This window comes from Anomaloglossus baeobatrachus, chromosome 7 (genome assembly GCF_048569485.1).
Source record: "Anomaloglossus baeobatrachus isolate aAnoBae1 chromosome 7, aAnoBae1.hap1, whole genome shotgun sequence".
Lineage (NCBI taxonomy): Eukaryota > Metazoa > Chordata > Amphibia > Anura > Aromobatidae > Anomaloglossus > Anomaloglossus baeobatrachus.
The window spans coordinates 21,618,495-21,643,660 of record NC_134359.1 but is presented as its reverse complement, the minus strand read 5'-3'; the positions used below and the strand labels follow the sequence as shown (position 1 = coordinate 21,643,660).

General features: G+C 47.7%; 1 protein-coding gene across 1 annotated transcript in view; it reads right to left on the bottom strand.

The window, feature by feature from the left end:
* The window catches only part of MGAT5 (alpha-1,6-mannosylglycoprotein 6-beta-N-acetylglucosaminyltransferase), a 60,756-nt gene that overhangs the window by 16,528 nt on the left and 19,062 nt on the right, over positions 1-25,166 (bottom strand). The window contains exons 5-10 of the mRNA XM_075319677.1: positions 24,508-24,669; positions 20,982-21,151; positions 18,550-18,684; positions 15,324-15,457; positions 9,061-9,194; positions 2,805-2,954 (exon numbers count right to left, since the gene is read on the bottom strand). Coding sequence (XP_075175792.1) covers positions 2,805-2,954; positions 9,061-9,194; positions 15,324-15,457; positions 18,550-18,684; positions 20,982-21,151; positions 24,508-24,669 — 885 coding nt within the window. The remainder of the gene's footprint in view (positions 1-2,804; positions 2,955-9,060; positions 9,195-15,323; positions 15,458-18,549; positions 18,685-20,981; positions 21,152-24,507; positions 24,670-25,166) is intronic.

Genomic DNA, 25,166 nt, shown 5'->3' with positions numbered 1-25,166 from the left:
TGACAGCAAACAGCTCAGTAAGTGACACATCGCTGGAATCAGGGTCTCTGTCTCTACATTATGCTGCTTTGTAAAACTGTAAAGGGGAAAAAAGCGCAATAGGGTCTTACCCGGTATGAGGGTGGACAAACAAGACAAAGAAGCACTCACCTGGTGAGGTTGTGCCAGTCACAACCCCTTATGATAGCCTGTGAGTGCCTGGTGGTTTAGCTGCAGCCCCGGGAGAGGAATTTTGTATCACACAGGTAGAAGAAAAGACCGGGTTTATGCCGCGCTGAAAACCACTGATGCGTGTAAATTAAAAGATTTCCTTTTTATTGGATAGTTCCTACGCGTTTCAGAGACATCCGTCTCCTTCCTCAGGAAAAGAAATCATATTACAGCAAGGCCGCTTGGACCTATATATAAGGAGCAAACAGCCATGTATGCATTAAGGACTGCCTGTATGACTCAGAGCTGATGACTCAGAGCCACATGGTAAAAAAAAAAAAAAAAAGAAAAAAAAAAAGGGGGAGATGGAACGATCGTGAATAACAGAAAAAAGTGTCTGATAGAGCATGATCCCAAGAAACATGGATAATTCCAACAAAGGGAGTACTGAAGAAATAAAAAATAAATAAATAAATAAATGAATGAATAAAGACATGAAAACACTTGTTCCTCGTGTTATTTAATAAAGTCAGGGGGGGAAGAAATGTGAGGGATGTGTTCAAGATGGTGTGCGAACCTATGAAGTATAGGTGAATTTATTAGTGTTTAGTCCTCTACTCTACATGGGGATACAGAGATTTAGAGTGAAAAATCAAAACAATGTGTAAAAAAGTATATATATATATATTGAACTATATATGGGGATACAGCGATCGTGAGTGAATATCCAGAGGGACGTGAAAAAAATTTTTAAATTTATTTATTTATAAATAAAACTATAAAGAATGAGGAACTGCAAGGGCACTGCGATTGAAAATTATTTTGATTAAAAATGTTTATAATGTCCGACAATGACAAAATTCCCCCAATAGAATGGAAACCCTGAGCAGAAAGGAGACCTTTTGGATCAACAAACTAAATACATTAAAACCCTTTGGTCTAAATGAGGTCACTGACTTGTTTTATTAATTCGTTTTTATCCCCTATCAGTTATGAAGTACCCTTTTATCTGGTTTTATATAGTGGCTTGGCCGTTGTTTTTATATCTAGTGCTAACAAACTTTTTACCCATTTATTCTGTTTTATTGTATGTACTTTTATATTGACACTGTCCTATATATATCTACAATAAGTATAGTCTTATTGTTTTACCATTTATTATTTATTTCTATTGCGTTTCTGTATTAGTCCCCTATGTTCCTCCATCTCTCGTTAATACTCTTACTCTTCATGCAAATGACTGCTACATGCATTTGGTAAACTTTTTTTTTTTTTGCTGTCTCTCTGCACTCTTTGCACTCATTGCCGCTAGATTGACAAAACCTCCCTGTCTGCTTGTCTAGCGCAAGCGCATTGTATCTGGCTTGCACTGTAGTGAACTCTGGTGTCACCCCTCGTTTCCTTGAACTTGTATCACCTCTATTGTGCAAGTGCCCTAGTTTTTTTTTTTTTTCCACTCACTCACTTATTACCGGAGCATGTCTCCTTTTCAAAAATAGAATGCATACTAAGCATTAGAAAGTAAAAATCCCTGGACGTCATTTTTATATAAATGTCCCCAACCCCCTCTTTTTTAGTGGTTTCCTCACTGAGCCCGCTCTTTTTGTCATTGTCGGACATTATAAACATTTTTAATCAAAATAATTTTCAATCGCAGTGCCCTTGCAGTTCCTCATTCTATATAGTTTTATTTATAAATAAATAAATTTAAAAAGATTTTTTTCACGTCCCTCTGGATATTCACTCACGATCGCTGTATCCCCATATATAGTTCAATATATATATATATATACTTTTTTACACATTGTTTTGATTTTTCACTCTAAATCTCTGTATCCCCATGTAGAGTAGAGGACTAAACACTAATAAATTCACCTATACTTCATAGGTTCGCACACCATCTTGAACACATCCCTCACATTTCTTCCCCCCCTGACTTTATTAAATAACACGAGGAACAAGTGTTTTCATGTCTTTATTCATTCATTTATTTATTTATTTATTTTTTATTTCTTCAGTACTCCCTTTGTTGGAATTATCCATGTTTCTTGGGATCATGCTCTATCAGACACTTTTTTCTGTTATTCACGATCGTTCCATCTCCCCCTTTTTTTTTTTTTTTTTTTTTTTTACCATGTGGCTCTGAGTCATCAGCTCTGAGTCATACAGGCAGTCCTTAATGCATACATGGCTGTTTGCTCCTTATATATAGGTCCAAGCGGCCTTGCTGTAATATGATTTCTTTTCCTGAGGAAGGAGACGGATGTCTCTGAAACGCGTAGGAACTATCCAATAAAAAGGAAATCTTTTAATTTACACGCATCAGTGGTTTTCAGCGCGGCATAAACCCGGTCTTTTCTTCTACCTGTGTGATACATTATGCTGCTCTCAGACGAGAGAGCAAAAACCTGGTGACAGATTCCCTTAAAAATGAGAATACCCCTTTAAAATTTGATACACAAATTTGCACAGGTTCGCATTTTCCACTCCCAGGTATTTTTTTTTCTGCTAGAGTAATCCAAAAATTACCACTAGGTTGCATCATTTTTGAAAAAATTTTGGAATATGGAGGAAAAAAAAACAAAAAAACACAAAACAAAAACTAACGGTAAATGCGCTTTTATGTAGGAGCCAATCAGTAGCAGCAGACTCACTTTAGTCTCTCTCAGCAGGAATTGCAGGTCCCGGCCGCTGAGAATCCCGTGATTCTTCACATAGTTGGGCATGTGGACCGTGCCCTTCTCATGCACCGTGCCGTGCACTTCCATGTAGGTGTGGATAATATCCAGATATGTATTCTTGTCCTGGGGAAGCAGAAGACACAGCATTATGTCAGGTGCATCAGGCAGTACATGTTCCAAGAATTGGACACTCTGAAACAGCGCCACCCCGGTCCATAGGCAGTAACCGGTACTGCAACCCCAGTCAAGCAATTGTATTTAAGAAAAATGAAGCAATCAGAAACAATCGCATCAGTTTAGATAGAGTTTTGCAACATTGTAATGTTCTTTGTTTATCAATGATGTAGTGTAGAAGGTCTTTGATTGCTCTCAATGATTGCAGAGGATGTGACCTATCCAACTGCTGAGAACTACAACTGCCAACATGCACCAATGGCAAGCAATGCTGACAGTTGTAGTTCCAATAGAGCTGGAGTGACGGATTTTGATCCGTGCGCTCTGCAAATTCTTTCGGATTTTGAGACCATCATCGACACAAAGTACAATGTATTCACGGAAAAAAAAAATGTATCAGCCTGGAGCGTTCAACTGTAGCAAATCCTCAGCTGTGAAAAATATCGTACACGTTTGTTACCTCTAGGGGATAACACTGGACGTTCCTATTCACTGGAAGCAAGCGGAGATCTTGAAGACGTTAACAAATTGAAATAAAGTGCAACATAAACTTATGTTTTATATAAACGTTTTTGACCAGGATTAGAAAAACCTGACATTTTCCCCCCAAGACAGCGCCACCTCTTTCCTCAGGTTGTGTCTGGTAATGCAGCTCAGCTCCATTGAGGCGAGTGTCTGAGCGGCGGGGCCACATAACTCGAGGACAGGAGTGAGGCAGTGTATGGAGGAAAGCAGCCACATTTTCGTATTCTGTACAACCCCTTTAAGGAATCTTGCGGAGTCTTCCCACGCGGCTGTGCTAATCAGAGGATGCAAATGATGGGATCCGCCGTTCCTGTAAATATCATGTTCTATAAAAAGGATTAAAAAAAAAAATCAGAAAAAGGAAAAATTAGTTGAGCGCCAGCCACAGCGCCACCAGCATCGGGACGGTTCCAGCCTGTGTGCACTGGGACGAGACGCATCATAAACCCCACTAGGGGGCGGCGGAGGCTTCGGCCGATTGCTCCAAATCCTCGCAGATGTCATCAATCCGGACCATTACTGCGAACAGCGGCCGTGTGCAGAATACAGGATTATGGCACTATAGTGCGGTACATACAATCCTCCCCCCTCCCATGTATAAATCCAGGCCAGCATTATCCAACCCGAACCTCTGCAGCTGCTGCACACTACAACTCCCAGCATGCCCCAGGCTAGAAAATCCTCTGTGAGCTAAATACATCAACAGTGCAATTGTCTCCGGTCTTTATAACTTACTATAGTGTATTTGTGTACTTTGCAATATTTCTGCTTGCTGTCAGTGAATGGGAACATTCTTGTTGACCTCCTGTATAGAATACTGATCACAGGTGAGGTTTTGCTACAATGTGTCCGTAGAAGATACTAGTGTTTTTGTTCTATGGGTAAGTCCACACAGGACAGAAATGCTGAGGATTTTCCTCCTTTTGGTCTTTATGCCACCCCGCCATGCCATGTGACCACTGTAGCCAATCAGGAGACACGATTGCTGGAGGCGGTGTTGTGTAGAGACAGTCAGGGGAAAAGGCAAGGGAGTCACAATAGTGGGGGGAAGATCTGGTGCCATGTCAGCTTTTTTGGGGTAACCCTCCTTCAATAGGTTAGCAAGCATCCATGAAAAGGGGGTAGGGGGGGGCGTTTGATACCCAACTTTCTGCAGACCCTGAACGGGAAGTTTCTTGGTAGGAACAGGGAAAGCTAAGATGGGAAAAACCTGTGTGTAGGCTAGCAGGGATACGATTGGAAAAAAAAAAAAAATGTAACATGACTGCAGGATCTGACTACACAGGGCTTGTTTGTAGTCTGTAACCATGGAGACCCATAGATCTGTATATGAGCTGCATACACAAAACGTTAGAGATTTTCTTTTCTTTTTTAAAGGACTATATTCAAAATGACTATTTTAGATGCACTGGAGCAATTAGTTACAAACCTTTAAAAGGTGAAGACATTGGAAATACGACGATGACGCTCCTGCAATATATGGGGGTCTATCAGTGCACGATGGTCCGATAGGACACCCTCCACCAGCCCAGACTTGTAGGTCACCTTCACACGATGCACGCCTCTACAATATAATCAAGACCATATGCTCGAGGCTTCGGGCCACAGCGAAGGAAAGACATTAATACGCACAGACGCGATCAAGCTGGTGCCCGCGCCATATGGAGAACAGCTCAGGGCTCCGCCGTTATCCTCCTCTCCCACAAGAGCGAATTTCAACTGTTTAACAATGCGGCAGTGTGCACGCCGCTCAACCAGGAAATCCGTGAAATCCCAATTCTCTCTGCCAAGAGGCGAATTTCTTGCCATTTCCCAAAAACAATCTTGTGCGGTGGGTCCAGATGGCGACTGCATTTAGAATAGATTAACCCCTCTGAATATAGCGTTTACTGCTCATCTCGCCAGGAGGGAACGCGGCGGAAACAATATCACTAACCTGCTATTACATTAAAAGGTCCACGGCCAATAAAAAGGAAGAAACCAGCTGCAAAAATAATGCACATCGGCTGCACGGCCTAAAAATTATCCAAAAATAGGGCTTTGTCTACTGGATTTGAGAACGATTTGTGCACATTCAGCAACTTTGTTAATATTCATGCTACCATTTCAAGTACACAGCTCCGAGGCAGATCTGAGCTTCCAAAGTCACAAGGTTAACAGGAAGGGGAGTTGGGACTATCAATACATAGCGAGCAAAAGGGTGGCGGGCAAGTGGGGGGGGGGGACAAAAACAAAAAAAAAAAAAAAAACCACACCAGTATGGACGAGTAGGATTGAATTTTATAAAGTGATACCAAATATCACCCCCTACCCTCAAGCAGAAACCACCCCCCCTACCCGAAACCACCCCCCCTACCCGCAAGCAGAAACCACCTCCCTACCCGCAAGCAGAAACCACCCCCCCTACCCGAAACCACCCCCCCACCCGCAAGCAGAAACCACCCCCCCTACCCGCAAGCAGAAACCACCCCCCCACCCGCAAGCAGAAACCACCCCCCCACCCGCAAGCAGAAACCACCCCCCCACCCGCAAGCAGAAACCACCCCCCCCTACCCGCAACCACCCCCCCTACCCGCAACCACCCCCCCTACCCGAAACCACCCCCCCACCCGCAAGCAGAAACCACCCCCCTACCCGAAACCACCCCCCCCTACCCGCAAGCAGAAACCACCCCCCCTACCCGCAAGCAGAAACCACCCCCCCCTACCCGCAAGCAGAAACCACCCCCCCTACCCGCAAGCAGAAACCACCCCCCCTACGCGCAAGCAGAAACCACCCCCCCCTACCCGCAAGCAGAAACCACCCTCCCTACCCGCAAGCAGAAACCACCCCCCCTACCCGCAAGCAGAAACCACCCCCCCCTACCCGCAAGCAGAAACCAACCCCCCACCCGCAAGCAGAAACCACCCCCCTACCCGAAACCACCCCCCCTACCCGCAAGCAGAAACCACCCCCCCTACCCGCAAGCAGAAACCACCCCCCCCTACCCGCAAGCAGAAACCACCCCCCCTACCCGCAAGCAGAAACCACCCCCCCTACCCGCAAGCAGAAACCACCCCCCCTACCCGCAAGCAGAAACCACCCTCCCTACCCGCAAGCAGAAACCACCCTCCCTACCCGCAAGCAGAAACCACCCCCCCTACCCGCAAGCAGAAACCACCCCCCCTACCCGCAAGCAGAAACCACCCCCCCCTACCCGCAAGCAGAAACCAACCCCCCACCCGCAAGCAGAAACCACACCCCCCCACCCGCAAGCAGAAACCACCCCCCCACCCGCAAGCAGAAACCACCCCCCCACCCGCAAGCAGAAACCACCCCCCTACCCGAAACCACCCCCCTACCCGAAACCACCCCCCCTACCCGCAAGCAGAAACCACCCCCCCCTACCCGCAAGCAGAAACCACCCCCCCTACCCGCAAGCAGAAACCACCCCCCCCTACCCGCAAGCAGAAACCACCCCCCCCCACCCGAAACCACCCCCCTACCCGAAACCACCCCCCCACCCGCAAGCAGAAACCACCCCCCCCTACCCGCAAGCAGAAACCACCCCCCCCCTACCCGCAAGCAGAAACCACCCCCCCTACCCGCAAGCAGAAACCACCCCCCCCCTACCCGCAAGCAGAAACCACCCCCCCCACCCGCAAGCAGAAACCACCCCCCCCACCCGCAAGCAGAAACCACCCCCCCCCCTACCCGCAAGCAGAAACCACCCCCCCCCCTACCCGCAAGCAGAAACCACCCCCCCCCCTACGAAACCACCCCCCCTACCCGCAAGCAGAAACCACCCCCCCCACCCGAAACCACCCCCCCCTACCCGAAACCACCCCCCCTACCCGAAACCATCCCCCCTACCCGAAACCATCCCCCCTACCCGCAAGCAGAAACCACCCCCCCCCACCCGCAAGCAGAAACCACCCCCCCCCACCCGCAAGCAGAAACCACCCCCCCTACCCGCAAGCAGAAACCACCCCCCCTACCCGCAAGCAGAAACCACCCCCCCCTACCCGCAAGCAGAAACCACCCCCCCCTACCCGCAAGCAGAAACCACCCCCCCCACCCGCAAGCAGAAACCACCCCCCCACCCGCAAGCAGAAACCACCCTCCCTACCCGCAAGCAGAAACCACCCCCCCTACCCGCAAGCAGAAACCACCCCCCCCTACCCGCAAGCAGAAACCAACCCCCCACCCGCAAGCAGAAACCAACCCCCCACCCGCAAGCAGAAACCAACCCCCCACCCGCAAGCAGAAACCACACCCCCCCACCCGCAAGCAGAAACCACCCCCCCACCCGCAAGCAGAAACCACCCCCCCACCCGCAAGCAGAAACCACCCCCCCACCCGCAAGCAGAAACCACCCCCCCACCCGCAAGCAGAAACCACCCCCCCTACCCGCAACCACCCCCCCTACCCGCAACCACCCCCCCTACCCGAAACCACCCCCCCACCCGCAAGCAGAAACCACCCCCCTACCCGAAACCACCCCCCCTACCCGCAAGCAGAAACCACCCCCCCTACCCGCAAGCAGAAACCACCCCCCCTACCCGCAAGCAGAAACCACCCCCCCTACCCGCAAGCAGAAACAACCCCCCCTACCCGCAAGCAGAAACAACCCCCCCTACCCGCAAGCAGAAACCACCCCCCCCACCCGCAAGCAGAAACCACCCCCCCTACCCGAAACCACCCCCCTACCCGAAACCACCCCCCCCTACCCGCAAGCAGAAACCACCCCCCCTACCCGCAAGCAGAAACCACCCCCCCCTACCCGCAAGCAGAAACCACCCCCCCCTACCCGCAAGCAGAAACCACCCCCCCCTACCCGCAAGCAGAAACCACCCCCCCCTACCCGCAAGCAGAAACCACCCCCCCTACCCGCAAGCAGAAACCACCCCCCCCTACCCGCAAGCAGAAACCACCCCCCCCCCTACCCGCAAGCAGAAACCACCCCCCCCCCTACCCGCAAGCAGAAACCACCCCCCCCCTACCCGCAAGCAGAAACCACCCCCCCCCACCCGAAACCACCCCCCCACCCGAAACCATCCCCCCTACCCGAAACCATCCCCCCTACCCGCAAGCAGAAACCACCCCCCCCACCCGCAAGCAGAAACCACCCCCCCCACCCGCAAGCAGAAACCACCCCCCCCTACCCGCAAGCAGAAACCACCCCCCCTACCCGCAAGCAGAAACCACCCCCCCACCCGCAAGCAGAAACCACCCCCCCACCCGCAAGCAGAAACCACCCCCCCACCCGCAAGCAGAAACCACCACCCACCTTCGGCAGTCACAACAGTCACCACCACTAATCCCCAGCAGTCACAGCATGGTTTCTCTACTCCGCAACCATGAGTTGCAGCTCTCCCCCCCCAGTAGTCACCAGATCTTTCCCCCACTTTCCCCAGTAGTCACATCCTTGTCTACCACTACACCCAAAGTAAAAACCCCACATCATGGCGGCACGTGACAATCAATTTTGCAGCTGTGATAAGCCCAATAACAACACAATGAAATTTAATTATAAAGAAGATCCCCGTACCTTCCAGAAGTTGTCGACTTTCCCGTAGACGAGCGACTGGTTCTGGCGCTTGATGTCATTCATGTGTCTGATGTCGCTGGCGTTCAGATGCTGCTCAACCACAAACCCCAGGAAGCTGTTATCCGGTGTGTGCGCTGTACCCCGGGGAAAAAGAAGAGACGGCGCAGTGAATATCACTCGCTCCAAGGACGTTTCATTCTGCTCCGTGGGGAATCTCGCAGCAAAACGGTTTAGCATTTCATTTGTCTTTGAACGCTACCCAGAACGCAGCACGGACTATAGAAGCCGAGGAGTCTGCCGCAGAAGACAGCTGTCATTCCTAATGTGCTCACTGTGATACTGCGAACATTCAGTTATGTAGTAGAAGAAATCTCCATGTGATCTACAGGAGATGTAACTGCCAGCTACTCCTGCAGAACAACAGGCCTCCAGCAGGGGGCGGCACGTAGGAGCAAGAGATGATGTGGTGCATGCACCTGTGCTTTAAATAAACAGGAGTCACCGCATTAGCCCCCCCACTCCTCCCCAGGAATCACTGCATTGGGCCCCCCCACTCCTCCCCAGGAATCACCGCATTGCCCCCCCCCACTCCTCCCCAGGAATCACCGCATTGCGCCCCCCCACTCCTCCCCAGGAATCACCGCATTGCCCCCCCCCACTCCTCCCCAGGAATCACCGCATTGCGCCCCCCCCACTCCTCCCCAGGAATCACCGCATTGCCCCCCACTCCTCCCCAGGAATCACCGCATTGCGCCCCCCACTCCTCCCTAGGAGTCACCGCATTGCCCCCCCCACTCCTCCTCCCTAGGAGTCACCGCATTGCCCCCCCCACTCCTCCTCCCTAGGAGTCACCGCATTGCCCCCCACTCCTCCTCCCTAGGAATCACCGCATTGCGCCCCCTAACTCCTCCCTAGGAATCACCGCATTGCCCCCCACTCCTCCTCCCTAGGAATCACCGCATTGCGCCCCCTAACTCCTCCCTAGGAATCACCGCATTGCCCCCCACTCCTCCTCCCTAGGAGTCATCGCATTGCCCCCCACTCCTCCTCCCTAGGAGTCATCGCATTGCCCCCCACTCCTCCTCCCTAGGAGTCATCGCATTGCCCCCCACTCCTCCTCCCTAGGAGTCACCGCATTGCCCCCCACTCCTCCTCCCTAGGAGTCACCGCATTGCCCCCCACTCCTCCTCCCTAGGAGTCACCGCATTGCCCCCCCCACTCCTCCCTAGGAATCACCGCATTGCCCCCCACTCCTCCTCCCTAGGAGTCACCGCATTGCCCCCCACTCCTCCTCCCTAGGAATCACCGCATTGCCCCCCACTCCTCCTCCCTAGGAATCACCGCATTGCCCCCCACTCCTCCTCCCTAGGAATCACCGCATTGCCCCCCACTCCTCCCTAGGAGACATCACATTGATCCCCACTCCTCCAATGCGCTGACTCCTAGGGAGGAGGAGTTAGGGGGGGGGGGGGCAATGCGGTGTTAGGGAGTCACCGCATTGCCCCCCACTCCTCCTCCCTAGGAGTCACCGCAGTGCCCCCCACTCCTCCTCCCTAGGAGTCACCGCATTGCCCCCCACTCCTCCTCCCTAGGAATCACCGCATTGCCCCCCACTCCTCCTCCCTAGGAGTCACCGCATTGCCCCCCACTCCTCCTCCCTAGGAGTCACCGCATTGCCCCCCACTCCTCCTCCCTAGGAATCACCGCATTGCCCCCCACTCCTCCTCCCTAGGAGTCACCGCAGTGCCCCCCCACTCCTCCTCCCTAGGAGTCACCGCAGTGCCCCCCACTCCTCCTCCCTAGGAGACATCACATTGATCCCCACTCCTCCAATGCGCTGACTCCTAGGGAGGAGGAGTTGGGGGGGGGGCAATGCGGTGTTAGGCAGTCACCACATTGCCCCCCACTCCTCCTCCCTAGGAGTCACCGCATTGCCCCCCCCTCCCGCTAGGAGACCACTACAGCAGTCGTACCCCTTTCCCTTATTACTCACAGCTGTATATTTAGAGGACTCTTCAAATACATCTGTTTAACAACTAATAAAAAGCTAAGTTTCCTCCTAACCTTTGGACAACTTCCCCAACATCCACCCATTGTGTAAAACAACAGGAGTGTAACTGGCGAGTGCTCGGCTGCGGTTCGGAGCCGCCTTTGTTTGTGTTTGGGAAGGTCAAAATGAAGAAAAACTATAAAAATCCATTTCCACTTTTACGATGAAATGAAAGAAAACTTCCAATTGTCAGTTGGTATTAATTTTCGGCTGTCAGCGCTCCCGGCAGGATTCCGGTGACCTCAGGAGGACGCAGAATAGAAATTTCAAGGGTGAATTGCACTTTAACAAGTTTTCAGAAAAATGAATTACTGGACAGAGAAGCCGGGGAGTCCGGGCCGGAGCGCGCGGAATATTAATAACGATCCGCCATCTACCTGTCCAGATTAGTTATATAGATGAAAAATCTCCCGTCGGCTGGAGACCAAATAACGAGATTTGCAAAGACCAAAAAAACAAACAAAAACAAACAAAAGTTTGTACTTATAAATAAGTAATGAAAAGAACCAATGAGAAAAATGAGATCAGGGGGCAACATAAAAAGAGGGGGTCCCATAAAAAGCTGGCAAGCTTTTTGGAGGTTTTTGTTTTTAAAACCTTTGTAGCCTCTTGAGGGGGCTGCGGGGTATTTTCATGTAGCTTTCCCTAATTCTGCAACAGATTCCGCTCATTCATGAGGAATTTGGGAATTGCATGTCATGGAAACTGGGGGACACTCCACAGAAGAGCGCTTTCTTCTTCAATTTGGTTTTAGAAAAATCCGATTAATAATGCAATGAGGAAAGACATGATGTGGCTGCAAATTCTTCGCGGTCATGATTCTCCAGTGTTGCCGATGACAGGGGGCGGTCACGTGACTGTAAACATGCGACTTTTACATGTCTGACCACATTCCAACTAGACATGCTCAACCTCATTCAATTCACTTGTATTGAGCACGACTAGTCTGCGTGTGACCGTATGTATGCAAATCACATGCTTGCGGTCACCCGACTGCCTGTTCTCACTGGCAACAGTGGAGAATCCTGACCGTGTGGCATGAGCATCCAGAAGTTTGCAGTCACAGAGTGAACAATCCCTTTAAAATCACTCCAGACAAGTGGTTGCTATGTAGTAGGAAAAAACACTTCAGTTTATTTTTGTGAAAATCTGATTAGTAACGCAATGAGGATGACTTGATGTGGCTGCGTATTCCTTGCGGTCAATATTCTAAGGAGTTACTGATGACAGCAAGTGGTCACGTTACTGCAAATATGAGACTTGCACACGTCTGACCACATTTGAAGGTGCTCAGCCTTAATCAATTCACTTGTATTGAGCGCGACTAGTCGGCAGGTGACTGCACGTATGCAAATCGCATGTTTGCAGTCACCTGACCATCCTGGCCGCATGGTGCGTACATGGAGCATTCAGAAGTCTAATCACAGAGTGACTGCCTCGTCAGCAGACCGGACAACCCCTTTACATCACTCCAGAGACATGTTGCTATATAGTAGGGAAAAACACGCCTCAGGAGTTTATTTTTGGAAAAATCTAATTAATAACACAATGAAGAAAGACATGATGTGGCTGCATATTCCTCGCTGTCATGATTCTCCAGTGTTATCAATGACAGCGGCGAATATGCGATTTGCATACGTCTGACCACATTCCAACTAGACGTGTTCGGTCTTACTCAATTCACTTGTATTGTGCACGACTAGTGGGCAGGTGACCACATTTATAAAAATCGCATAATTGCAGTCACCCAACTGTCCTGTTCGTGTGGTGCGTACACTGAGCATTCAGAAGTCTGCAGTCACAAAGAGGTTGTCTTCTGATGAGGCATTCTGTGACTGCAGACTTCTGAATGCTCACAGCGTACGCACCATGCGGTCAGGAGACTGCAAATATCTTATTTGCATACGTGCGATCACCTGCCAACTAGTTGTGCTCAATACAAGTGAATTGAGTGAGGCCGAGCACGTCCAGTTGGACTGTTGTCAGACGTATGCAAGTCGCATACTTACCAATGACAGCCGGCGGCTCCGTGACCGTATGTATGGACGTGCTCAGCCGCACTCAGTTCACTTGCATTGATAACGACTAGTCGGCATGTGACCGCACGTATGCAAATCACATATCTGCAGTCTCTTGACCGCATGGTGCGTATGTGGTGAGCATTCAGAAGTCTGCAGTCACAGAGTGACTGCCTAATCAGAAGACCGGACAGCCCCTTTATGAGACGGCAGACTTCTGAATGCTCACACGAACCACACGATCAGGATGGTCAGGTGACTGCAAGTATGCGATTTGGATACACACTGTCACCTGCCCACTAGTCGTGCTCAATACAAGTCCAGTTGGACGAGGACATACATATGCAAGTCGCATACTTACGGTCACCTAACCGCCCGCTGTCATTGGTAACACCGGAGAATCATGACAGCGAGGAATACACAGCCACAAAGTTTATCATTGCGTTATTAATCAGATTTTTTTAAAGATAAACTGAAGAAATGTTTTTTCCTACTACACAGCAACAAGTCTGCCTGGATTGACTTAAAGGGGTTGTCCGGTCTTCTCGTGAGGCTGCACTCACTCTAAGTCAATCCAGACAGACTTGTTGCAATGTATCAGGAAAAAAAAACCCACTTTCTTCAGTTTATCTTTGGAAATATCTGATTAATAATGCAATGATTAAAGGCACGATACGACTGCTAGGAAAGGGTTTTCTCCTTCCTTGCCGACAGCGCGGGGACAATCTATTTGACCCAAGTGATTCCAGACTGGTTGCTACGGAATATTAGATTTCTTCATTAGAAGTTTATTTTTGGAAAAGTCACGATTCCCTCCCTAGGAACCGGTCTATATGGACTGCTCAGGTCTTCAGCTGGAGAAGGGTGGGGGGTGCAATAGGGGAAAGTGGAAGCACGATCTGACAATACTTAGTCTACATTGGTGGGCTTCAGCTCCTCACTGTTGTAGACCCTCCCCTGCAATCTGATACTTAATATTTTCTTAAAAGCCCCTTAAAATAAAAAGCCGTTATACCCAAATTATTTTAAATTCGGGATTCTGAAGCTTATTAATTATTTTCGTGACGAGACGAAGCGTCCCGCTGCTGCTAAACCGTCTGACGTCTCCGGCTTTTGTGTCTAGATAGACTTAAAACAAATCTATAAAACCAAAAAAAAAATGAGCTGCGGGGATCAATAAGCAATTTGTATTCACTTAGCTGATGTTTTTTACTGTCAACTGAAATCTACAGGACTTCATTAAAATTAATGTATCAAAGGCAGAAAAAGAATCAGGACGGCTCCCTGAGGATGAAGGGTTTTCTATCAAACAACAAGCGAGTTCTCCAGAGGAGCCCTTTACCTGCTTCAAAATGTCATTGCGTGTACGACTTTAACTCTTAAAGGGACTGCGCTCCTAAATTTAAATTTTAATAAAAATGTGAGATTAAAAAAAAAAAGCAAGACTGAAGTCTCCTTTTACCAGTTCAGACATAACATCACTTTGAGCTGAAAATATAAGGACCGGGTGGGTTTATTACAATGTCTACATCACCAATCTTCCTTTAAGCTGTGTTCCACTGTTACTTAAAGGGTTATTTGCCATCTTCCTAGATGGATATTGTCAGATGGAGCTTGTAAACACAAGCACTTTTGCAATTTACTGCTTATTAAAATTTGCAGTCGTTCTTGAGATATTAACACTTCTTGAAAGCTTGTTGCCAAAGAAACAGAGCTCCGTTGGCGTCTAGCTTATAAACTCTGCACAGACGCTGGACGGGAGGTAATAGCGCGTTCAAGCAATCCTTGCCAGCTTACAAAAGAAAAAAAAGTGCTTACAAGCTCAATTGAAGAGAGTTTGTAAGCGCTATGCATGTTCTATTGTCTGGCAGCAGGAGGTCGGTCACCAAGGCAACGGGCTGTAAACAAAAGTGTGAATATCTCGAGAACGGCTAAGAATTTTAACAAGCAGTAAATTGCAAAAATGCTTGTTTTTACAGACACTATTCAACAGTACCCAATTATGGAAATGGAATTACCCCTTTAAAGGACTACAAAGCACAACTCCGACAGACTGGCACTGTACACAATGCAAAAAGGGGCCCAACAGAGACACCATCTTTCAGAACGCTTTATTAATCAGATTTTTCAGTTCATGGTATTAGATCAGCTACATCTATACAATTACATCTATGGACCCAAACAAGGAAACTTACGGAACATGGTGTAAAACTGTTGAGGGTTCAGATTCCATTTTCCCCACGGAGTTTTGTGCCCTTTGGACTGAGCGTAATGAGCGTGATTAAACTCTGGTTCTGTTCCAAACGAGTCCAGAACTCGCAGCATACACCTAAGGAACACAAAAGTATGTATAAGTAGTACACAAGCGTCTGAAGGGAATCCTACGACCTATTAGTGCCCTTTGTACAGGAGCCTAAAAGAAAAATATAACTAAACAGATATCCACATACATCTAATATATAAAGAGGGGTGTGTGTGTGTGTGTGTGTGTGTGTGTGTGTGTGTGTGTGTGTGTGTATGTGTGTGTGTGTGTGTGTGTGTGTGTGTGTGTCCACTAAAGGAATTCACAACAAACGCATTTACAATCACGAAATTTTGCACAGACACCCCATGTGACTCAGGGAACATATAGACTGTTTTGACATTAATATTTAACCCCGTGCTTTACAGTTACTCTCCAAAACACCTGTCTCCATTACAGTCAATGGAGATAGGAGCTAAAGCTTATTAATAGGAGCTGTAATTGGTTGCTATAGGAACAAAAATTGTTAGTAAAAGAAGCTCATGTGTGAGGTAATAAGATGTCGATGGGGAAACAGAGACAGAGGGGGAAAGCGACAGACAGAGGGGGAAAGCGACAGACAGAGGGGGAAAGCGACAGACAGAGGGGGAAAGCGACAGACAGAGGGGGAAAGCGACAGACAGAGGGGGAAAGCGACAGACAGAGGGGGAAAGCGACAGACAGAGGGGGAAAGCGACAGACAGAGGGGGAAAGCGACAGACAGAGGGGGAAAGCGACAGACAGAGGGGGAAAGCGACAGACAGAGGGGGAAAGCGACAGACAGAGGGGGAAAGCGACAGACAGAGGGGGAAAGCGACAGACAGACAGGGGGAAAAAAAAAAAAAGACAGACGGGGGGGTGGGGGGAGACAGAGGGGGAAGACAGAGAGATAGAGAGACTGATACAGAGACAGACAGACAGATAGACATGGATAGAGACAGACACAGACAGAGCCACAGACAGACAGACACAGACGGACTGGGAGAGAGACAAGGAGTTACTATCCTGGGCAACGCTCGGGTACTACAGCTAGTATACACATACAGTACAGACCAAAAGTTTGGACACACCTTCTCGTCTCTAGAACAACTGTTAAGAGGAGACTTTGTGCAGCAGCCTTCATGGTAAAATAGCTGCTAGGAAACCACTGCTAAGGACAGGCAACAAGCAGAAGAGACTTGTTTGGGCTAAAGAACACAAGGAATGGACATTAGACCAGTGGAAATCTGTGCTTTGGTCTGATGAGTCCAAATTTGAGATCGTTGGATCCAACCACTGTGTCTTTGTAGAAAAGGTGAACGGATGGACCCTACATTGCTGGTTCCCACCGTGAAGCATGGAGGAGGAGGTGTGATGGTGTGGGGGTGCTTTGCTGGTGACACTATTGGGGATTTATTCAAAATTGAAGGCATACTGAACCAGCATGGCTACCACAGCATCTTGCTGCGGCGTGCTAGTCCATCCAGTTTGTGTTTAATTGGACAATCATTTATTTTTCAACAGGACAATGACCCCAAACACACCTCCAGGCTGTGTAAGGGCTATTTGACTAAGAAGGAGAGTGATGGGGTGCTACGCCAGATGACCTGGCCTCCACAGTCACCAGACCTGAACCCAGTCGAGATGGTTTGGGGTGAGCTGGACCGCAGAGCGAAGGAAAAAGGGCCAACAAGTGCTAAGCATCTCTGGGAACTCCTTCAAGACTGTTGGAAAACCATTTCCGGTGACTGCCTCTTGAAGCTCATCAAGAGAATGCCAAGAGGGTGCAAAGCAGTAATCAAAGCAAAAGGTGGCTACTGTGAAGAACCTAGAATATAAGACATATCGGTTTCACACTTTTTTTTTTTTTTGTTAAGTATTTCATTCCACATGTTTTAATTCACAGTTTTGATGCCTTCAATGTAAAACTACAATTTTCAGAGTCCTGAAAATAAAGAAAAAACTCTGAATGAGAAGGTGTCCCCAAACATTTGGTCTGTGCTGTGTATACAGAGAGATAAAAGATATGTAAAGATTTTATATATTATAATATAAAATGTATAAATAATAATAATAATAATAATAATAATAATAATAATAATAATAATAATAATAATAATAATAATAAATATATATATATATATATATATATATATATATATATATAGATATATATAATAATCTTGCAATTATCACACTAGCCACTTATGGTTTTTAAAACTCCTTTTTCATATCCTTTCAGAAAGCTTTCAGCAGCCTCGTTATCAGCAGAGGCAGGATCTGCTCAGCATTGAAAATACAGGATCCACCAATCCCAAGTGACCCTGCTCCCCCTGCCTTTACAATGAACTTTGCACACGCTCATTACATGCTTCAATTTAAACAATGGTGTCACAGCCTATCAGAATGTACGTGTATTGTTTCCTGAAAAGACAGGAAATTTGCAACAGTTTGTGATGTGAAAAAAAAAAGACAAAAATAAAATGTTCATTTAACACAAAACCTTGATTTAAACAATAGGTCAATCTATAGCACCCTTTTAAGTGAGCACAAAGCGGTTCTAACACTTATGAGCCACATCAGTGAGCAGCGGATGGAAATGATTTACGACAGAGTAGACCGAGCTGTCAGAAGACACAGACAACTGCGGCAGCGGCGGCGGCTGACAGCTCCGCTCCCCGGATCCACGCCGACATCTCACATCAGACCAAAATTCATGCCGGCATCAAAAAGACTCCGCGGATCTCAAGACGAAAGAGAAGAGTTCAAGCAGACTTGTATTTGCCCGCTCACGTCTGCATCTTATACCAGAACCCAAGAAGACTTCCTCTGAACCTTCAGCAAAAAAAAGGAACTTCAGAACAATAAGGAGTCTGACTCAAAGGTTAAACGCTGGCCTAAAGGAGAAGTCCACTTCATACAGCTAGGAGGGGGTTGGCAGGGTTCCTGTCTGGCAGCCACGGACTACCGAGGTGGCCACTGGACACGGATCATGGAAATCTGTATCTGTAGGCTCAATTCTAATTTGGGTTCTCAATGTCAGGCCGAAGCCTAAAAAGCAATATCAATCATTGGTTAGCCCAGGAAGGCTCCTAATCTCTCCCATCTGCCACTGACCCTTCTTGTTGGGTTATGAAGATAATCTATGGCTCGCTACTTACTGATAATGAACCCAAGATGGGCCAAGGGTCTTCTTGAACTGGGCGAGCCCCACAATATCGATGTAGATGAGTTCCACCACCTTGTCTCCTTGTGTAGGACATCCCGATCTGTTCCCCACCACTTTCTTCATGATCCTAATGAACAAGAAAACTAATGAACGTTCCTTCAGCCGCACATTATTAATATACAGACGTTTTGCATCAAGAATACTTAATGAATGTCACTAATTGGTCAGAACGCCCGGGTTCTTTATCCTTTTCTGCTCCCGGCTTCCATTTTTCTCCAATGATTACGAGGTGACGTTCTTCTGAATTATGTTCTGGCTGCAGACAGCCAAGGAGTCTACAATTCATCATTGCAGATTAATGGAGCCGTGGAGGGACTTTAGAGGGAGGAGGAGAGGAATACATATTTGTGGCCGATCACTATACCTTATGGAGGTCGGGCCTCGGAGGACCACAGGCATTTAGAGAGGGTCATCATTACACCAAGTACAGACGGGCGGGATGGGATAATGGCAAGTGGATGAGCTCTGTCTAGCAAATATCACGCATACATCATTGTGCAGAGGATGAGAAGGAAAGACATTGTCAAAGACTACTTAAAGGGGTATTCTCATCTATGACGGCATATCCCTGGAACATAACAGTCAGTATATGATCGATGAGGATTAGTGATGAGTGAGCACTACCATGCTCCGGTGCTCAGTACTCGTAACTAGTGATGAGCGGGTACTACCATGCTCCGGTGCTCAGTACTTGTAACTAGTGATGAGCGGGCACTACCATGCTCCGGTGCTCAGTACTCGTAACTAGTGATGAGCGGGCACTACCATGCTCCGGTGCTCAGTACTCGTAACTAGTGATGAGCGGGTACTACCATGCTCCGGTGCTCAGTACTTGTAACTAGTGATGAGCGGGCACTACCATGCTCCGGTGCTCAGTACTCGTAACTAGTGATGAGCGGGCACTACCATGCTCCGGTGCGCAGTACTGGTAACTAGTGATGAGCGGGCACTACCATGCTCGATACTCATAACAAGCAGTTGGATGCTCTCATGGGCGTGACTCAAGTGCAATGGCAGTCAATGATTTTCCAGAAAAATGCGAGTCCCCGATTAACTTCCATTATACTTGGTACCCGAGCATGGTAGTGCCCGATCATAACTAGTTACGAGTACTGAGCACCCGAGCATGGTAGTGCCTGCTCATCATTAGTTACGAGTACTGAGCACCCGAGCATGGTAGTGCCCGCTCATCACTAGTTACCAGTACTGAGCACCCGAGCATGGTAGTGCCCGCTCATCACTAGTTACCAGTACTGAGCACCCGAGCATGGTAGTGCCCGCTCATCAGTAGTTACCAGTACTGAGCACCAGAGCATGGTAGTGCCCGCTCATCACTAGTTACGAGTACTGAGCACCCGAGCATGGTAGTGCCCGCTCATCACTAGTTACCAGTACTGAGCACCAGAGCATTGTAGTGCCCACTCATCACTAGTTACCAGTACTGAGCACCAGAGCATGGTAGTGCCCGCTCATCACTAGTTATGAGTACTGAACACCCGAGCATGGTAGTGCCTGCTCATCACTAGTTACGAGTACAGAGCACCCGAGCATGGTAGTGCCCGCTCATCACTAGTTACCAGTACTGAGCACCTGAGCATGGTAGTGCCCGCTCATCACTAGTTACGAGTACTGAGCACCCGAGCATTGTAGTGCTCGCTCATCACTAGTGAGGATCTGACCTTTGGAATCCCACTTATCCTGAGAATAAAGGGAAGAAATGCCACATAACCTTCTAGGGTTTTCCGCCCTTGAAGTGAATGGGTTAGGGTCCATTCCCCCCACGGCGAGCGGTCAGGGTGATGCTATGCTAGGTGAAATCAGAGCGGGATTGAGCTCTAAACCCAATTGCTGCTGCTCGTTCATTCTAAGGATAAGTGGAGGAGCCGGAGGTTGGATGATCTTATATACAGTTAGGGCCCGGATTTCTGAATTGTGCCTTCCACCCATCAAACAGTAACGGCATATCAAATAGAAGAGATGGGAGCACAAGAAAATAAAAAAAAAGAAAAAAAAATAGAAAAGAAAATAAATCCAGAACTCCTCATCTGTCCCTTGTCTCCAGCCCACAGATGCACTGTTATTTGCACAGCAGTTTAATGTAGGGGTGATTTATATACTTGGCTATGACTGGAGCATCTGATAATCCGGACGCGGCTTTGCGCTCTTTACTGCTGGATGAAAGGCACGGATCTGTGTCCTATGTATTCACATCACGCCTTCTTATTGTTATAAAATATTGAAAATCAGCTATTAAACATAAGCTCCTTATACACAATTAGGGCCCGGATTCCTGGATTCTGCCTCTCACACAAGAAGCGGCTACAATCTCGCTGCTCGGTTTAGCATTGGGAGTAATCTTCTTACTCTTTCAGCTCAGCTATTGAAGCTGAAATCCTGACATCATGGCCCAATAAGTAAAGAGATGTAATTAAGTCACTCCACTGGACTAATTCTCCGAGCGGACCGCCGCTGAACGCATTCTCAGCGATCTTGAATCCCGATTCCTTTGTCAGTAACCCCAGATGAACGAGAATCTGGAATAAGAAAGGGGGAAAGAAAAAAAATAAACAAAAGATTAAGTATCATCTCGTATAAAACTCACAAACGGTTAAAAATAAAACAAACATTCTAAGATTTAAGTTCTCAGATGTATCCAAATTTCTTAAAAAAGGGAACACCAGATATTTCATATCAAAATAAAAAAAAAAAAAAAAAAAAAAAAAATAGAAAAAAAACCCCCTTTAAATCCATGCTCACACCAATAACTAAATAAATATCTTTTCGTGGTCAAGTAGGTGGTGCCACTAAGAAGAAAAGAATGCATGGCCATGTCCTAACCCCACCTTATCTGGCTTGATTGGCATCCCTGAGGCCACAGTAACCAAATTCAAGCTGGTGCCAAAGCCCACGCCTGCACTGGCGCCTTTTACCATTTTGGCACCTACGCCTTTTTCTGTTTTTTTGCGCCTGAACCGACCCCTTCCCCTCGCTTTCCCGTTTTCGGGCCTGAGCTCCCCCCCCCCCCCTTTGGCGCCTGCGCCGCCCTTTTGGCTTCTGCACCTCCCTCACCTTGTTACCCTTTTGGCACCTGCACTGGCTCCCCCCCCCCGCCAGCCGCTTTAGCGCATGTGCCTCCCCCACCCGTTTTCGTTTTGGCGCCTGCGCAACCCTCCCCGTTTTGGCGCCTGCGTGCCCCCCCCTCCGTCTGAACGCCTGCGCCTCCACCCTTTTCGTTTTGGCGCTTGCGCCTCCCCCACCCTGTGTTACCATTTTGGTGCCTACGCCGGCTCCTCCCCCCCGTTCTGGCACCTGCAACTCCCCCCCCCCCCTTTTTGGCGCCTACTCTACCCCCATTTTTGTTTTGGCGCCAGCGCCTTATTCACGTTTTGGCTCCTGCGCGCCCCCCGTTTTGGCACTTGCTCCTCCTCCCCCTTGAGGCGTCTGCGTCTCTCCCACCCAGTTACTATTTTGGCGCCTTTTACAGTTTGTGCCTACACCGGCCCCTCTCTCCCCCCCCCCCCCCCCCGTTTTGGCACCCGCGCTTCTTCTCCCCCCCCCACCTCCGTTTTTGTTGCTTGCGCCTGTCCCCCTACTCCACCCAGTTTTGGTGCCTGTGCCTCCCCCCGTTATAGCGCCTGCACATCTCCGTTTTGGCGCATGCGCTGGCACCTCCCCGTTTTGGCGCATGCACAGGCACTTTAGCAGCACACTGCGCATGCACTGGAACTAAAAGAATTTCGTATTCACAGGATTTCAGATGGGCTTGAGGCATGTCAAAGCCAGACCGGGCAAGACTTGACCACGGCCATCCATCACAGAGTTGCTCTCTCTACTTAACTCCAAAAAAATTAATCTTTGTATGTAATATTTTTGTCAAAAATCAGTCGTACATATGACACTTGTCCATGGGTTTTCTCTGGTATTGCACGTCAGCTTCAATTAAGTCAAATGAAAGCGAGCTGCAATACCTCACACAACCTGTGGACGGATGTGGCGCTGTTTCCGGATGAAAACAGGATTTGCAGCTTTGTATCGTAAAACTGGGCTTATAAAAGTAGATGGCGCAGACGCTGCAGTTTAAAGAGATGGTTCAGGTGCTATTGGGGTGGGCAAGGACTGGACTTTTTTGCTTAATTGATTATTATCCTCCAAGATCACTATCTAGGATCTCTTGCTCACTGGGCCATTTTTTTTTTTTACCAGTGAGGTCCAGAGAGGGGTGGACAGAGGATCTGTAATGGAGAGTCCCTTTCAAATTACAGATATTCAGAGAAACCTTGAAAGCCATTTATTCCTTATAATTACTTTGAAGGTGGACTCACAAAGGAAGTCATTTCACAGACGAAAGATCAGCGAGTCACAATACGAGAGCGGTAAACTGTGACGCTTATCTCGTGTCAAATAATGATTTATTAAAGAAAAAAGAAAAACCTTTTGATTTTACATAGAATAATTAGAGAAGCATAAGGAGGGCTATGAAATGGAAAGCGGACCATGGCATTCTGCAATTATAACATGCTAATGGACCCCGGCTAGTTCAGAATCTGACATGAGGTGCTAATGAAAGTAGCCGCCTCAAATAATACTCCTTATACAGCAAGTTCTACGACATTAAAGTTTAGTTTTTCTGATACAGAGTTCCAAATCCTCAGGACGGAATAAGTCTCCTCCTCCATCTGGCAGCTGAAAATATAGCCTTTACATTCTTCACATTAAGATGGAAAACTACTTCTGAAAGGGAATGTTAAATAAATCTGAACACGAAAATAAAGAGGTTCAAACACTGTAAAGCAGGCGGCATTCTAAATCCTCATGTCAGAATTGGTCTCCTTCCCCTTCTGGTAGACTTCAACATAGGCTCAACATAGGTCTCCTGCAAAATAAGTCTTCCGCATAAAGCAAAAATTCAAATTTATTTTGAATACAGCTTGATAGTTCTAGGAATTCTGTTTTCTTGATTCCAAACCCACTGGGCAGAATCAGTCTCCTTTCCCCTCTGGGAACTAGCTATTCTCCACATACTTTCCCTGAAGGAGTCTTCTCCTTAGGCCCGTTTCATATGTCAGACATTCATGGTGCAATCAGAAACTCATGTCCAGACCGGACACGTGTCTCCTGACCCGAGCTTAACAGCCTTACATGCATATATGAGGCTGTTGACTTAAGGTCAGCGGACGTCAAGGTCAATACTCAGACAGTGAATGTCAGACATGTGAAATCAGCCTTAAAGTGAATATTCAGATGTACATTGTAAGATGTTACATTGTAATATAGGTGTGTAATACTCAAAGCTTTGTTTTTCTTGATAAGAGTTCAAAATCCTATGGGAAGTATAGGTCTCCTTCCCCCTCTGGCAGCTGACATTATTTCCCCATCTTACATCGCCTGCAGCTCCAGCAGTGACCAGAACAGCACAGTTCCACTTATAGTGTAGTGGCCATTCTCAGGTACTGCAGTTGAGTTCCTATTGAAGTGAATGATCTGAGCTGCAATACCTTAGAACGACCACTACACAGTGAATGGAGCGGTGCAGTTTCGGCTCCGAATATTCTGTACAACTGGCAGCTGGAAAAACCGACACGCCGATCTGACATCAATGACCTATACTAAGCATAGGTTATCAATGTCTATGTCCAGGACAACCCCTGTAGGATAAAATGTAAACAACACTTAAAAGGGACAGGCTTATAGCATATATAGAACATGCCATCAATGTCCAATATTGGGGGCACTCCTCTAAAGAGCAGGACCCTGGCATGTATGAGTGGTCAGGAATTGAGAGGCAGTGGCCCACGCGTGGCTCTCGCCTGCACACCGGGACCTCACAATTCCTCCCTTGACTGTACTTTTATTCCAGAGTTGAACAATATTTCATTTCATTATTTATTACCTTTTTTCTTTTCCTTTTCTCAAGATTTTGTTTTTCTGCCAGAGATTTGATGGCCTCTATCCAAGTATCGTCTATTCGCTTTATTCTCAGGGTCATCCAGCGAAACTCCTCGTGTCTGGACATAACGTTGTAGAGTTCCTCGAAATCTGTACGGATTTCAGTCTGAAGGTAAGAAAACAAAATGTAAAAAAAATAAATATATACACACACATACATACACACACATATATTGTATGTATGTATGTATGTATGTATGTATGTATGTATGTATGTATGTATGTATGTATGTATGTATGTATGTATGTATATATGTATGTATAAATACATATACATATATATATATATACACATACATACATACATACATACATCTATATATGTAAAATATATATCTATATCTATCTTTGTCTCTTACCCTGTCTGTCTCTTTCCCTTTCTTTCCCTGTCTGTTTACATGTGTCTGTCTCTTTGTCTGTGTCTCTCGTTCCCTGTCAGTCTGTCTTTGTGTCTGTCTCTTACCCTGTCTGTGTCTGCCTCTTTCCCTGGCTGCATTGTGACACGCCAATATTCCATATAAGGGCGTGGCTGCACATGCTTCTGAAGTTCTGGCTGCACTGTGGCTCCCAGCTCCATTCACTTTAATGGAGGCAGGTTTTGTG